Source organism: Bos mutus, chromosome 1 (assembly GCF_027580195.1).
Source record: "Bos mutus isolate GX-2022 chromosome 1, NWIPB_WYAK_1.1, whole genome shotgun sequence".
In the NCBI taxonomy this organism is placed as follows: domain Eukaryota; kingdom Metazoa; phylum Chordata; class Mammalia; order Artiodactyla; family Bovidae; genus Bos; species Bos mutus.
This window is the reverse complement of record NC_091617.1, coordinates 138063258-138078240: the sequence shown is the minus strand read 5'-3', so window position 1 is coordinate 138078240 and position 14983 is coordinate 138063258. Positions and strand designations below refer to the sequence as shown.

The window sequence follows — 14983 nt, the reverse complement described above, 5'->3', positions numbered from 1 at the left end:
CTCTGGTTGGGATACTGAGAGAGATCTCACAAGCCTCAAGGCATAGCCACAAAAAAAGAAATAGTAAACAACCAGCACCGCCTGCCCCTTGCAACCCAGCAACCAAAAAGTGACATCTGGGCTTAAGGTTAACTTTGTCTCTTACCACTAAGTCAGCGGTGGAAGAGTTGTTTTAAAGGTTCTTGAATTAATAGAATTCAAGAAATTGTACCTTGTACTTTGGGTAAGACTTAGTTACCAATGTTACCCCTCATTATCGGAGGGTTAGTAGGCCCAACCTTGGGAAAACTATGAATTGGTTAAAAGTGTCTCTTTTGGGAGCTCCCTGGTGGTGCACTGGCTAATACTCCCTGTTCCCAGTGCAGGGGCCTGGGTTCAATCCCTGGTCAGGGAACTAGATCCAGCATGCTGCAACTAAGACCTGGCTCAGCCAAATAAAGATTTTTTTTTTTAAGTGTCACTCTCCACTTTCTAACAGGGAAATAAAAAATGACCTTTTTAAAAGATAGAAAGCACAAATTTGCTATAGGAAGCTTAGAAATTATATAGTAGAGTATATAGAAGGAAATAACAGTTTCATATCCTGATTCCAAATATATAATTTTGTTACATTTCTTATCTGTATGTTTGAATGTCTTTTTAAAAGTTATTAATGATTTTTAAGATCTTATAACCTTTTTCTCTTCTGTCATTTTAAATGTTTTAGAGATTTGATGCACTTTTACATTTCTAAAGACAGGAATTGAATCTTTGAACTAACTATTGTTTTTAAAATCTAGGATTACCGAGACATTATAGATACTCCAATGGATTTTGGAACAGTAAGGGAAACTTTAGAAGCGGGAAACTATGACAGCCCTTTGGAATTTTGCAAAGACATCCGTTTGATATTTAGCAATGCAAAAGCATATACACCAAACAAAAGATCAAAGGTAAAATTAAAAGTGGTTTATAAAAAAAAATATGTGTGATCTATGTAGATGATGATTTTCTATTGTTTGGTAGAGGTGGAAACATGAAAGAACAGAGTATAATAAGACTACTCTTGAGAATAGAGCTTTCACCACAGCCCAAGTATCTGCTGTGGAAATATTGGTTCCTGGTGACAGTGTTTATCTTTCCTAAAGTTTTATAAACAAAAGAAGATTGGTACCAGTGAGGAGATCTGTGAAGAGTGAACAGATTTGTATTGGATGTATAGTGAGAAAAGTCTGTTCTCTTATATACAGGAATCTTGAAAAGTGGATTGGGAACTTTGGGAACTTAGTTATAGAGGTTGGACGAATATTACAAGTAAGAAAAGGAAAATCTGAGGTGGGGATGGGACTACTGATGCATACTAATAATTTGGATCTGAAGAAGAACCATGTGAGCATCTGATTAGTTAAGAACAGCATTGTGGACACTCCTAAATTTTTGTTAAAACGTTACATGTTGGATAGTTTTTCAAAACTTGTTGAAGTATACTAAGTACACAAAGTTGTATATATATTCTCAGTGAATATTCAGAAGTCCTTGTAGTCAGTGTGCTGGATCATTTAAAAAAACAGCAATACTTTGAGAGTAAGATTTTTAAATTAAAGTGCTTGCTAGATGCTATAGCATTTTCTCTGTCATCAGTGACTGTTACTGCTAATTAATTGTTTTATCTTAATTTCACTTCCCCTCATTACTTATTATCAGACTCCACCCGTGTTATTAATTCTTATCTTAATTTAAGAACCTTCACATTTCAATATCCAGGTTGCTTATTGGATCAGTTTGACATTCAAGTCTTAACATTTTTCTCAGTTTATGTTTTCATCAGTATTCACCATTTGTGAGACTTCCTCCCAGAGAGAAAATAAATTTCATTCATGTCTTTTTTTCCCTTTTGTTTAAAGTACATGTTTGAGGATTCATCATATAGCTCACCCATTTAAAGTGCACAATTAATGAGTTTTGGTGTATTATGTGACCAAATTTTCAAAATTGTGGTTACATATACATAACATTAAATTTGTCATTTTGACCACCTTTAAGTATACAATTCAGTGACGTAAATTACATTCATAGTGTTGATCAGCCATCAGTTATTTTCAAAACTCTTTCATAACCCCAAACAGAAACTCTATAACCAGTAAGCAACCAACTCTACATTCTTTGCTTTCCTCAGACCTTGATAGCTTCTCATTCATTCTGTATCTCTATGAATTTGCCTATTCTAGATATTTTATACAAATTAAACATACAGAATTTGTCTTTGGTGTCTGGCTTATTTCACTTAGTGTATTAAACATTGATCCATGTTGTTGCCTGTTTTGGAACTTTGTTCCATTTTGTGGGGTGAATGGGTGTATGACATTTGGCTCATTAATCTGTTGATGGACACTTGAATTGTTTTCTACTTTTTGGTGGTTGTAACTGATGCTGCAGTGAATATGGGAATATAAGAATCTGTAAGAGTTCTCATTCTCAATTTTCTTAGGTATATATCTGAGACTGGAATTTCTGGTTCATAGGGTAATTCTATATTTTTCAGGAACCACCAAACTGTATTCCATAATGACTAGACCATTTTGCATTCCCATTGGCAATGTATAAGGATTCCAGTTTCTCCACACACTTGCCAAAATTTGTTATTTTCTGTGTTTGTAAAAAAAATTATAGGCATCGTAGTGAGTGTGAGGTATTATCTCATTGTAGCTTTGATTTGTATTTGACTTATTAAAAATTGTACCTGGAATTTATTTTTATCAGATATGATAAGACATGCAGATATGAATTGTCATGAAGAGAGTTTATGCTCACAGATCCCTAGGAAGAGAAGTGTGATACAACATTCAGGCCACTTGGGGATGGACCAAAGTTGATCAGGAGGCAGAGTTGGCAGAGGGAAGGGATGGAAAGAGCATGACAGAGCCTACTTTGGGATTTTCACAGGAAAGCAAGACAGAACAGAGCAAACAGTCTAGTTCTGGCTGGTACCAATAATTGGAGCTTTGATTTGTAGGTGTGGTCTCTAGATGTCTGACTCTTAGCCTGGGGTGATTTGGGTAGCTGCTACTGCTAAGTTGCTTCAGTTGTGTCTGACTCTGTGCGACCCCTTAGACAGCGGCCCACCAGGCTCCCCCGTCCCTGGGATTCTCCAGGCAAGAACACTGAGTGGGTTGCCATTTCCTTCTCCAATGCATGAACGTGAAGAGTGAAAGTGAAGTTGCTCAGTCGTGTCTGACTCTTAGCGACCCCATGGACTGCAGCCTACCAGGCTCCTGCATCCATGGGATTTTCCAGGCAAGAGTACTGGAGTGGGGTGCCATTGCCTTCTCCGATTTGGGTAGGGGGAATATTATTCACTTGGTGTATGAGAATTTGATAAAGAAGATGGTTAGGTTTGTGAGCTCTAGATTGATTGATTTCTGTATCAGAGGTATACCTGTGAAAGAGTCCTTTGCTATCAATTATCCCTGGGAGGGGCAGTCTCCAGGATCAAGGCTTCAAATGCCAGAGCATCAAGAATACAGAAAACAAAGTACAGTCACTACACTAATGATGTTGAATCTTTTCATGTGCATATTGACCACTTGTTTATCTTCTTTGGCAAAATATATATTCCAAGTACTTTTCCCAGTTTTTAATTTGAATTTTGTCTTTTTGTTGTAATTTTATTTTATTTATTTTTTTGTAAGAATTATAAAATATATTTTGGATATTAAGTCCTTATCAGATAAGTGTTTTCCAGTTATTTTCTCTCATTCTATAGGTTGTCTTTTTACTTGTTGATAATGTCCTTTGATGCACAGAAGTTTTTAATTTTGATAAAATTAAAATTATTAATCAATTTTTTTTTTCCCTTTGGTTTCTGTGCTTTTGGTTTCATATTTAAGAACCCATTGCTGCTTAGGGTCACACAGCCTATAAGTATATGACACTGTTACGGAGCAGTTTGAAAAATAAGTGTCAATTAACTCATTAATTCCAATTTTAATTATTTTTTATAGACAGAATTAACTGTGGAAAAGAATACTTGCAGAATACATGTATATCAAAGAGTAATTTATAGAGGCAAATGTTTGGAAATAGTGGTCAAAATAGTTAAAAAAATAAATCCATTGCCAAGTTGAGCGTCATAAAGATTGACCTCATATGTTCCTATGGTTTAGTTCTTATATTTAAGCTGTTGATTCATTTTGAGTTACTGTTTGTGTATGGAGTGAGACAGAGGTCCAGTTTATTCTGTGTGTAGAAATCTGGGTATTACAGCACAATCTGTTGAAGAGACTGTTCTTCCCCTATTAAATGGCCTAGTACCCTTTTTGAAAATCAATTTGCTAGATAGATAGATTGGTTTGTATCTGAGCTCAGTTCTGTTCATTGGTTTGTACATATGAGTCTCTGTCTCTTATCTCTGTCTTGTATGTCAGTACTAAAATGTTTTGCTTACTGTACTTTTAGTAGAATGTTTTGGAACAAAGGAACTTTTGGTTCTCTTACTTTGATCTCTTTCAGGATTATTTTGGCAATTCAGGGGTGCAATTCGTTATTAATGTGAGGATTAACTTTTTCCATTTCTGTTTTAAAAAAGTTGAATTTTTCATAGGGATTGCATTCATTGTGTAGATGGCTTTGGACTGCATTGGTGTCTTGACACTACTAAGTCTTTCTGTCTCTTAATGCCAGATCCCTTTCCATTTATTTAGGTCTAATGTCTTCCAGCAAAGTTTTGTACTTTTCAGTGGAGAGTTTTCCCCACTCCTTGGTGAAATGTATTCCCAGATATTTTTTTTTGTTTTAGATGCTATTTGAAATGCAGTTGCTTTCTTAATTTCCTTTTGTACTTGTTCATTGTTGGTGGCAGATTCTTGTGTGTTGTTCTCATACCTTGTAATTTTGGTGGATTAATTTATTAGCACTGATAGCTTTCTTGTAGAATCTTGGATAGTTTCTATACATAGGATCACTTCATCTGCAAATAGATATAGTTTTACTTGTACCTTTCCAGCCTGAGTTATTTTTATTTCTTTTCTAATTGCTCTTGTAAAATTTTAAGTACAGTGTTGAGTAGCAGTGCTGAAACCAGGTATCCTTGTACATTCCTGACCAGTCTTTTATCATTTACCACTGTGCATAGTGATAACTGGGGGTTTTTTAGACATGCCCATATTCATGTTGAACTGATAATTTTAGCACTTGTTTTGTTAGATGATTTTATTTTATATTAAAAATTATTACTGAATTTTTCAGATATATGAAAAATTGGTACTCAGGATTCTCAAAGGTTTCAAACTTAATACAATTGAGGAACAAAGTCACTTTGGTGACTACACTAGAGTTCAGGTTTGAAGGAAAAGAATAAATTGAATATATATACAAAATACTAGAAATAACTGTTAAAGATCATTTCAAAGATAAGAGGGATTACAGATTTCACATATACTCATTATGTGTGTGTGTGTGTATAGGTTTCCTCCTGTATTTGAAGGTAGAACATTCCTATGAAATCTTTTTTAAGGGGAAATGGTGTGAGGTGAAGAACCAGTTACCTTAGGACACATCTTAATGACAGATGCACAGAATACACCAAGATAAAACTCAGATGCTCACAGACACAGTTCAGAACTGTGGCGACTTGCCCAAACAAAATGAATCACAAACAAATAGATGTACACCAAGACATAGCATAGTTGAAATGGTAAAAGTCAAGCATAGAGAAAGAATTTTAAAGACAGCAAGAGAGAAATAGAGAATCATAAGTAAGGGATCCCCCATAAAGGGGTATCAGCTGATCTCCCTGCCGAAACTTTGCCGACTAGAAGGCTGTCGAAAGGGAAAATTTGTCAAAGCCCATAGAATATTTAGCATCAGGAATGAACCCTAATGTTGTCAATGGACTATGGGTGATGATGTGTCAGTGCAGGCTCAGCAACCACAATAAATGTATCTCTCTGGTTTGGGATGTCACTTTGAAAACTAAAATCACAACTGTGGTGACACATGGCTGAGATGGTGAGAGTAGTTGCTGGGAAGAAGCTTGGTGGCACTGCTCTTGCTGTTTGCGGTTCGCTGTGCCTCTGTAATGGCTTGTTGCAAACAGATGCTGAACTCTCTCTCCACCTTTTTTCATAAAAGGGAAAGTCTTTGAATTTCTTTGAGTTAGTGAACACAGGTACTAATAAAGTAGGTCTTTTATAAAAATGAAGTGGCAGAAAGTAAACCTTTCTTAAAAGTGGGGGATACCTGTATATGTGTGCTGCTAAGTCGCCTCAGTCGTGTCCGACTCTGCACGACCCCATAGACGGCGGCCCACCAGGCTCCCCCGTCCCTGAGATTCTTCAGGCAAGAACACTGGAGTGGGTTGCCATTTCCTTCTCCAATGCATGCAAGTGAAAAGTGAAAGGGAAGTCGCTCAGTCGTGTCTGACTCTGTGCGACTCCATAGACGGCAGCCCACCAGGCTCCCCCGTCCCTGGGATTCTCCAGGCAAGAACACTGGAGTGGGTTGCCATTTCCTTCTCCAGTGCATGCAAGTGAACAGTTGTGTCTGACTCTTAGCGACCCCATGGACTGCAGCCCACCAGACTCCTCCATCCATGGGATTTTCCAGGCAAGAGTACTGGAGTGGGGTGCCATTGCCTTCTCCAGTATATGTGTATATATATATAAATATGAGAAAGTCACATATTTTACACACTTTTTAAAGGTTCTCCAGTGTTAGTCTCTTCACCTTCCTCCATCATGTACCAGAGTGATTGATATTTAACTTTGTTAAATATTTTTACATTTTATTTTCAGGAATGATTGTAGATGAATGCATAGTACTTCCTGTAAATACATAGGCTGTGCCAATAGTTAGTAGCATTGCTGTCCTTTTAAAAATTTGATGTTTTTAATTATAAAAGTTATTATAACATAATCTTTCTTACATAATTAAGGTTATAGGGCATAATGTCTTCTTCTGGCTGCAAGCCATCTCTTTCTAACAATAATTTAGATCTTAAGTGGCATAAGAGGCATTCAGATTTCAAGTAGAGACTGATGTGGAAGTGCTTATGTTCCCTTATCCCAAGGAGACACTGCCCTTCTGCCTAAATAGCAACCTTAAAACCAATCAACTTCTTATATAACTTTAGAAGAAAGAGGCATTTTGGACGTTTGTACATGTAGATGTGGGAAAAGTCAACTGAGAACCACTGACATACAGATCTAAACCCAAGATTCTAGATGGTTGATTTATTTAAAATTACTTTCTTTTTATCAGAGAGGTGTGTATTTGGTACTTCAGTGTCCTTGAAGGGAAGGGATGGGAAATAGATAAAATAAGGACCAGCCATTATCTAGAACAGTGATATAATAGATTACAAGTACCTCAATGATTATTACAAATTTATTTGTAAAAATATAAGATTTTATAGTTCTAGTTTTGCTTTCATGTCCTTGCAGATTTACAGTATGACATTGAGATTGTCTGCCTTATTTGAAGAAAAAATGAAGAAAATCTCCTCTGATTTTAAAATTGGTCAAAAATTCAGTGAAAAACTTCGAAGAAGCCAGAGGTTTAAGAGACGACAAAATTGTAACCGTGTCAATCAGGCTAACAAAAGTATCAGGTGAATTGGTTATTGTAGTCTCTGTATGCAGTTTTTAAATCAGGTTGTGATACTTGATTTTTATTATGCTAGAAATGCTTGATCATTTTAGAGAACAGAAAAGAATAGTCACTTTTTATAGGTTGAAAGAGTTCTCTGCATATAGAGCTATTGCGGTGATTTTTAATCACATAAATTTGTAAGCATTTAATGAAATATCAATTAAGTCTTATTAAGGATTATTCAAAATATTATTTATCTTTCACATAAGAATTTTTTTTAATGCAGAGGGTAAAATGATTACTAGTTATGGCTATTGAGCATTTGATTGTGTAAGGGAAAGTGCCAGTTTGATGTAATGTATATGTTTTCACTAGAGATTACTTGTAGAGAAGAAATATAAAATGCAGGAGTTACTCTTTTTATAGTAAATTATTCTGTCATTTATGACTATAGCTTGCATTAATATCAAATTTATAGATATTTTAAAGTGTTGAAATGTGGAAGTTGAGTTTTTCAGTGTTTAGTTGTTTTCGTGTACATTTATAATGTGCACTGATACCCTTGATGGATTTCCTCATGGTTGTTTTTGGGATTACATCATGCATCTAAATTGAAAACAGTCTACTTCAGGTTAATACTATTTCATTCCCACAGATTTAAGAATTTTGTTCCAGTTTAGCTCTTTTCCCCTTCTTATTTGTGCCCTTAACTCTCATACAGTTTATACTTTTATATGTTGTTTTATGCAGTTGTCTTTTAAATCAGTTAAGAAAACAAGAAGCAAATTATTTATACTGTTACATTGGGTTGGCCAAAAGATGCATTCAGGATTTTCTGTAACATCTTAATGGATAAACCAGAACAAACTTTTTGGTCAACGCAATATATTTACCTATGTAATTACCTTTCTCACTGGTCGTTTATTTCTTTTCGTGGATTTGAGTTACCCTCTGGTTTTATTTCTTTTCAACCTAAAATCCTTTAATATTTCTTTAAAAAATTACTTATTTATGTTTCTTTATTTGGCTGTGCTCGTTTGGGTTCTAACTGAGGCACTTGGGATCTAGTTCTCTGACCAGGGATCAAACTGGCCCCCTACATTGGGAGCGTGGAGTCTTAGCCACTGGACCAGCAGGGCCTTCCCTATTTATTTTTTGAGCTGTGCTGTGTCTTCCCTGTTGCATGTGGGCTTCCTCTAGTTGCAGCACGGGGTGGCTGCTCTCTTGTGGTGCACGGGCTTCTCACACCTCACGGGCCGTGTGAGGTGCATGGCCTCTCACAGCCGTGGCTTCTTGTTGTGCAGCATAGGCCCTCGAGCATGTGGGCGTCAGTAGTTGCAGCGTGTGGGCAGCATGTGGGTCAGTAGTTGTGATACATGGACTTAGTTGCTCCGAGGCATGTTGGGATCTTCCCTGGGACTAGGGATTGAACCCATGTCCCCTGCATTGGCAGGCAGATTCTTAACCACCAGACCACCAGGGAAGTCAATGAAGTCCTTTACTATATCTTGTAAGGCAGACATGCTAGCAATGAATTCCCTTAATCTTTGTTTATCTGGGAATGTCTTCATTTCACTTTTATCAAGACTAGTTTTGCTGTATATAGAATTCTCAGTTGGCAGTGTTTCTCTTTTAGCAGTTTGACTATGTCATCTTACTGCCTGCTGACCTCCAGTGTTTCTGATGAGAAGTCAGCTGTTAATCTTATTGAGGTTCCTTACATTGTACACAGGCAGTTTTTATCTTGCTGATTTCAAGATTTTTTTTTTTTTTGGTCTTCATTTTGCAGCTGACTGTAGGTGTGGGTTTGAATTTATCCTTGAAATTTGTGTAACTTTGTGGATGTGCACTGTTTTCATCAGATTTGGGTGATTTTCAGCCATTATGTTTTCAAATATTTTTGTTCTGCTCCTTTTGTCTCCTGTGAAAGTGAAAGTTGCTCAGTCATGTTCAACTTTTGGCGACCCCATGGACTATACAGTCCATGGAGTTCTGCAGGCCAAAATACTGGAGTGGGTAGCCTTTCCCTTCTCCAGGGAATCTTCCCAACCCAGGGATCGAACCCAGGTCCTCCTGCATTACAGGCAGATTCTTTACCAACTGAACCACAAGGGAAGCCCTTTGGGGCTCCCATTATACATATGCTGATGTGTTTTAATGGTCTCCCAATGGTTTCTGAGGCTTCATTCATTTTTTATTCATAAAGGATAGGATAAAAAGAGAATGTGTTCATTCTTGAGCTACTCCACCTTGTCTCCTGTTAAAAGTCAAGTTTATGATAGGTATAAGCATGTAATTATTTCTTCTTATATTAGTCTCTAGTTAATGTTTAGTTATTCAGTCATGTCTTGAGTCTTTGCGAGCCTATGGATTGTAGCCTGCCAGGCTCTTCTGTCCCTGGGATTTCCCAGGGAAAAATACTGGAGTGAGTTGCCATTTCCTTCTCCAGGGGATCTTTCTGACCCAGGAATCTAACCCATGCATCCTGCATTGGTAGGCAGATTCTTTACCACTGAGCCGCTGGGGAAGCCCATGGTTGATATTAGTGGAAGTTAAATTTTTGACATAATAAACTTGAGTTTTCTTTTTAAATCCTTTTGTTTTTTAAATAAAGGAAATCAAGATACTACATTTTGCAGCCATCTGTCCTCCCATTTGTAACTGACAGATTGCATTTAACACATGGAAACTGGAAAACTGCTTGCCTTTAAAAACGGTCTATTTACATTTGAAAACTTGAATTTTCTTGATTATGATAAAGTTACTGCTTAAAATAATTATTGGGTTTTTTTTTCTTCAAAAAATTGAAGTATAGTTGAGTGTGGTTATCTGTAAGCTCAGATGCCTTAGATACTCCTAAAAGTAAAAGCACCTTTATCTTTTTGTTTTAAGGGAAAGCAAAACCAAATCATTTTGTTTTAAAGGATTATCTTTAAAAAACATGAATATTACTCAGATCTGTAATTTAAAGTCAGATTGTCTTAAACTTCCATCTTTTTTTCACCATAATACATGGCTCAGGAATCAAATACGGTGAATTGGCACTTAGATGTAAACATATTGGTCTCAAAAAAAAGCTAGCTTGATCTGTTTTTTGCCTCTCTGTTCTTTCTGTTCAGGTTTTGTTGATTTCTCCTGATTTTATACTGTCTTTGTGTGTGTGTTAGTCTCTCAGTCATCTCCAACTCTTTGTGACCCCATGGACTGTAGCCTGCCAGGCTTCTCTGTCCATGGAATTCTCCAGGCAAGAGTACTGGAGTGGATTGCCATTCCCTTCTCCAGAGGAACTTGCAAACCCAGGGATCAAACCCTGGTCTCCTGCATCATAGGCAGATTCTTTACCATTTGAGCTACAGGGAAGTCTATACTGTCTTTAGGAATATATAAAAATGAGCCTAGAGGGAATATTGTCATATTGAGAATCTCATTCTTTAATATATGGAATTCCCTGGTGGCCAAGTGTTTAGGACTCCAGGCTTTCACTGCCATGGTCTGGGTTCAGTCACTAGTCAGGACACTGAGATCCCACAGGTAGTGATGTGGCCAAAAATAATAAATAAAAAATCACAAATTTCATTACACATACAACTTTAAAAATTTTATAATATGAATGAATGCCTGTATTACATAAATGTTGGCTCTTCTTAGCATTTAATCCAAACAATCTAAGATGTTCAGTATGATTTTCTATAATACTGTTACTATCTGTTTATTACTCAAATTTGGAATAAAACAATGTCAAATTTAAAGTAAAATAATAGTAACCCAAGCTTGAGTAAGATGTTAATAATGAATATTTCAGTGTCTTGATCATAAAGTTATTCTTTAATAATACACTGTTATTTAGACATCCTCTGTTTTGCTCAATGTTTTTGTATTTTTCCTATCTTTGACCAGAAATACCAAGCAGAAGCGTTTAAAATCTCAGACAAAAGTAATTTCTGAGTTCGTAGGTTCTCCTATCCAGCCTACCTCAAGTAGGGCAACTTACTCCACAAGCCACAAGACAACTGCTAGTGTCTCTTCAGGTGTTACTTCTGGTGACTCTTCAGATTCAGCAGCATCATCAGAAAGAATGAGAAGAAATAGACCTGTCACTCTGACAAATGGTTCTACATTATCTGGTGAGAAATGGAATGTTATGTGTTCACCTGTTGAGCACTCAAGTTTATAACACTGCTAGTTACTATGGATTTTGAGGAAAGAATAAAGAAGTAAGATATGGTCTTGATATTCAAGGAACGTAAAATTTAACAGAAGAGACATAAGTAACACATGGAATAATTATATTTGATAATTGCTGTTCTTTGCAAATGGTGTGGCCACATTTTAAGCAAATTTGAATCCTTCAGGTTTTAAATAATGTGATATAAATATCATACTTTGTGTACAAAATTTGACATGGAAAAATTTCTTTAAATCATGTAAGTTTAAGGCTTGATGACTGGAAACTAAAAAATACTGTTTATTTTATTAACATTTGGTGGTATAACTGTAGCTGACACAGACTGTGAACATCCTGTGAATGAGGTTGTGTTATGTACATACTTGAGTTTGTTCTGAGTGATTTCGGTGACTTGTCATGATAGTATAGTGGTTACTGTTGTGATTTAAAACAGTAGGATCAGACAAGTAGAATGCAGCCTTAGTTAGAGACTGGCAAGCCTTACAGTACTTAATAAGGTCCCTTGTTTTGAGGGAATCACATGACAAATTTTGTCTCAGGAGGATGAATGAGTTTGACAGTGATACATGGGGAAAGAGAAGAATCTGGAAACACAGTCAGCATGATGGGACGTGGAATGCAGAAGTTGGCACATACACATTCCTCTATCAGCCACTTTCTTCTTTGACATAGAATTGGGTTGTATTATGGAGCACGATTTAGTCCTTTAACAATATGTTCCCACTCATTTTGATGGAATATTTGTTTTGTGATAGACATGCTGGGTGAAGGAACAGGAAATTTGGTTTCCTATCTTACTCATCTCACACCTTTTCTACCTTTGTGTGTGTGTGTTGCATGTTGAAATGCTCTTTCTTGAGCTTGGAAGCATGTGTGGTACAAAGATGCTGTTAGGAACAACTGCTAGAGAGAGACCTGAAAGCCTGCTAAAATATTGGACTTGAAGTGACTGTCTTTTCTATAGGAAATACTTGTTTCAAAACAGAAGCAGGAAGAAGCCCCACTATTGTGGAGCTTGTTAAAATTTTAATGAAAGCTTGTTTATAAAATATCAGTATATAAACTTATTTTCTGAATCTAAATCAGTATTAATATGTTACTTTCAGAAATAAGAGAACAAACTCAAATGCTGATTATGTACCTTTTAATATTATCAGCTATTCTTTGAAAGTTTTTAAAAATATACTCACTTCTAAGTGTTTTAAGAATCTGCCTTTAGTCTGTTGTTACAAAATAACTGCTTACTGTGTAAAGATAGGAGTGTATATGTAATGAACTGTTGATGCTTCATTTTCCTTAGAAAGTGAAATGGAAGATTCTTTAGGTACCTCTTCATCATCTTCAGCTTCAAATAGTTCTGAGGAAAGCAAGGAGAGTCCAAGAGCTCGAGACTCCTCCTCCCGTAGTGGGCTAGCCAGGAGCAGCAACCTCAGGGTGACCAGGACCAGAGCTGCACAGAGAAAAACTGGTGAGAAGAGGCTCAATGTACTGGGAGAAATGTGTGTCAAGAGAACCCAAAGGCTAAATAAATATTGAATGCTTTATTTACCTGACGCATCTGCACATGATTACATGTCCTTTATGCTTTTTTTCTCTTGAGACATAATTGACATAAAATATATTAATTTCAGGTGTACAGTGTAATTGACTTGACATTTGTGTACTTGACAGAATGATTACCACAGAATGTTTAGTTACCATGTGCCACCATGCATAGTCAGAAAATTCTCTTTTTTCTTGTGATGAAGACTTTTTAAGATATACTCTTAGCAACTTTAAAATATGCAGTGCCATATTAACTCTGCTTGCCATGTTGTACATTGTGTCTCCATGATTTATTTATTTTATAACTGGAAGTTTGTACCTTTAGACTCCATTCACCCATTTTACCCACTCCCTATCCACCCTCCCCCTGGCAACCACCAGTCTGTTTTCTGGTGGCGCATGTTTTGTTTAGTTTTTGTAGATTCCACATATAAGTATAGATTCCACTTAAACATAGGGTATTTGTTTTTCTGTCTGACTTATTTCACTTCGCATAGTGCCCTCAAGGTCTATCCATGTTGTCGCAAATGGCAAGAATCCATTCTTTTTTGTGGCTGAATAGTATTCCTGTTTGTATAGATGTGTGCTTGTTATCTTCTTTATCCATTCATCCATATGGAAATAACACTTAGGTTGTTTCCAAATCTCGGCTGTTGTAAATAATGCTGCAGTGAGCATTGGGGTTGCATGTATCTTTTCAAATTCATGTTTTTGTTTTCTTTGGGTAAACAGCCAGAATTGGAATTGTTGGATCATATAATTTTTGAGGACCAACCATATTGTTTTCTATTGTGGCTACACCAGTTTTCCCAACAACAGTGCACAAGGGTTTTCTTTTCTTTCAAATCCTCACCAACACTTGTTATTTCTTGTCTTTCTGATAATAGCTGTTCTAACAGATGTGAAGTGGTACTTCATTCTGGTTTTGACTTGCATTTTCCTGATAATCAGTGATGCTGAGTGTCTTTTCACGTGCCTGTTGGCCATCTGTATGTCTTCTATGGAAAAATGCCTATTCAGATTCTCTGCCCATTTTTAAATTGATCTTTTTTTTGGCAGGGGGGTTGTTGAGTTGAATGAGTTCTCTGTATATTCTGGATATTAACCCCTGATCAAATATATATTTTTGCAAATATTTTCTCCTTTTCAGTGGGTTGCCATTTCATTTTGTTGATGATTTCCTTTACTGTGCAGAAGCGGTTTAGTTTGATGTAGTCCTGCTTGTTTGTTTTTGTTTTCATTGCTTTTGCTTTTGGAATCAGATGTAAAAAATCATTGCCAAGACCAATGTCAAGGATCTTTCTGCCTATATTTTCTTGTAGTTTTGTGGTTTCAGGTCTTTATATTCTTTAATCCACCTTGAGTTAATTTTGTATAAGATACAGAATAAGATATAGTATATCTTATGGTATAAGATAGTAGTCTAGTTCATTATTTTGCATGTGACTTGTCTAGTTTCCCAACACTATTTATTGACAAGATTGTCCTTTTCCATTTTATATTCTTGGTTCCTTTGTCTTAAATTAATTGACCATCTGTGCTTGGGTTATTTCTGGATTCTCTTCTGTTCTACCCTTTAAACTTTTAAATTTAGACAGGTGTAATCTGTTTTGACATTAAAAGAATAAGGAACATTAGTACTAAAATAATGAAGTCATTTAAAATTGTTGGAATAAGGAAGGCCTT

General features: G+C 36.2%; 1 protein-coding gene across 2 annotated transcripts in view; it reads left to right on the top strand.

Annotated features, from left to right (window-relative positions):
• BRWD1 (bromodomain and WD repeat domain containing 1) overlaps positions 1–14983 on the top strand; it is a 122857-nt gene that overhangs the window by 92467 nt on the left and 15407 nt on the right. For both annotated transcript variants that reach the window (XM_070376332.1, XM_070376321.1), the window contains 4 exons: positions 780–932; positions 7419–7585; positions 11464–11690; positions 13053–13220. In XM_070376332.1, coding sequence (XP_070232433.1) covers positions 780–932; positions 7419–7585; positions 11464–11690; positions 13053–13220 — 715 coding nt within the window. The remainder of the gene's footprint in view (positions 1–779; positions 933–7418; positions 7586–11463; positions 11691–13052; positions 13221–14983) is intronic.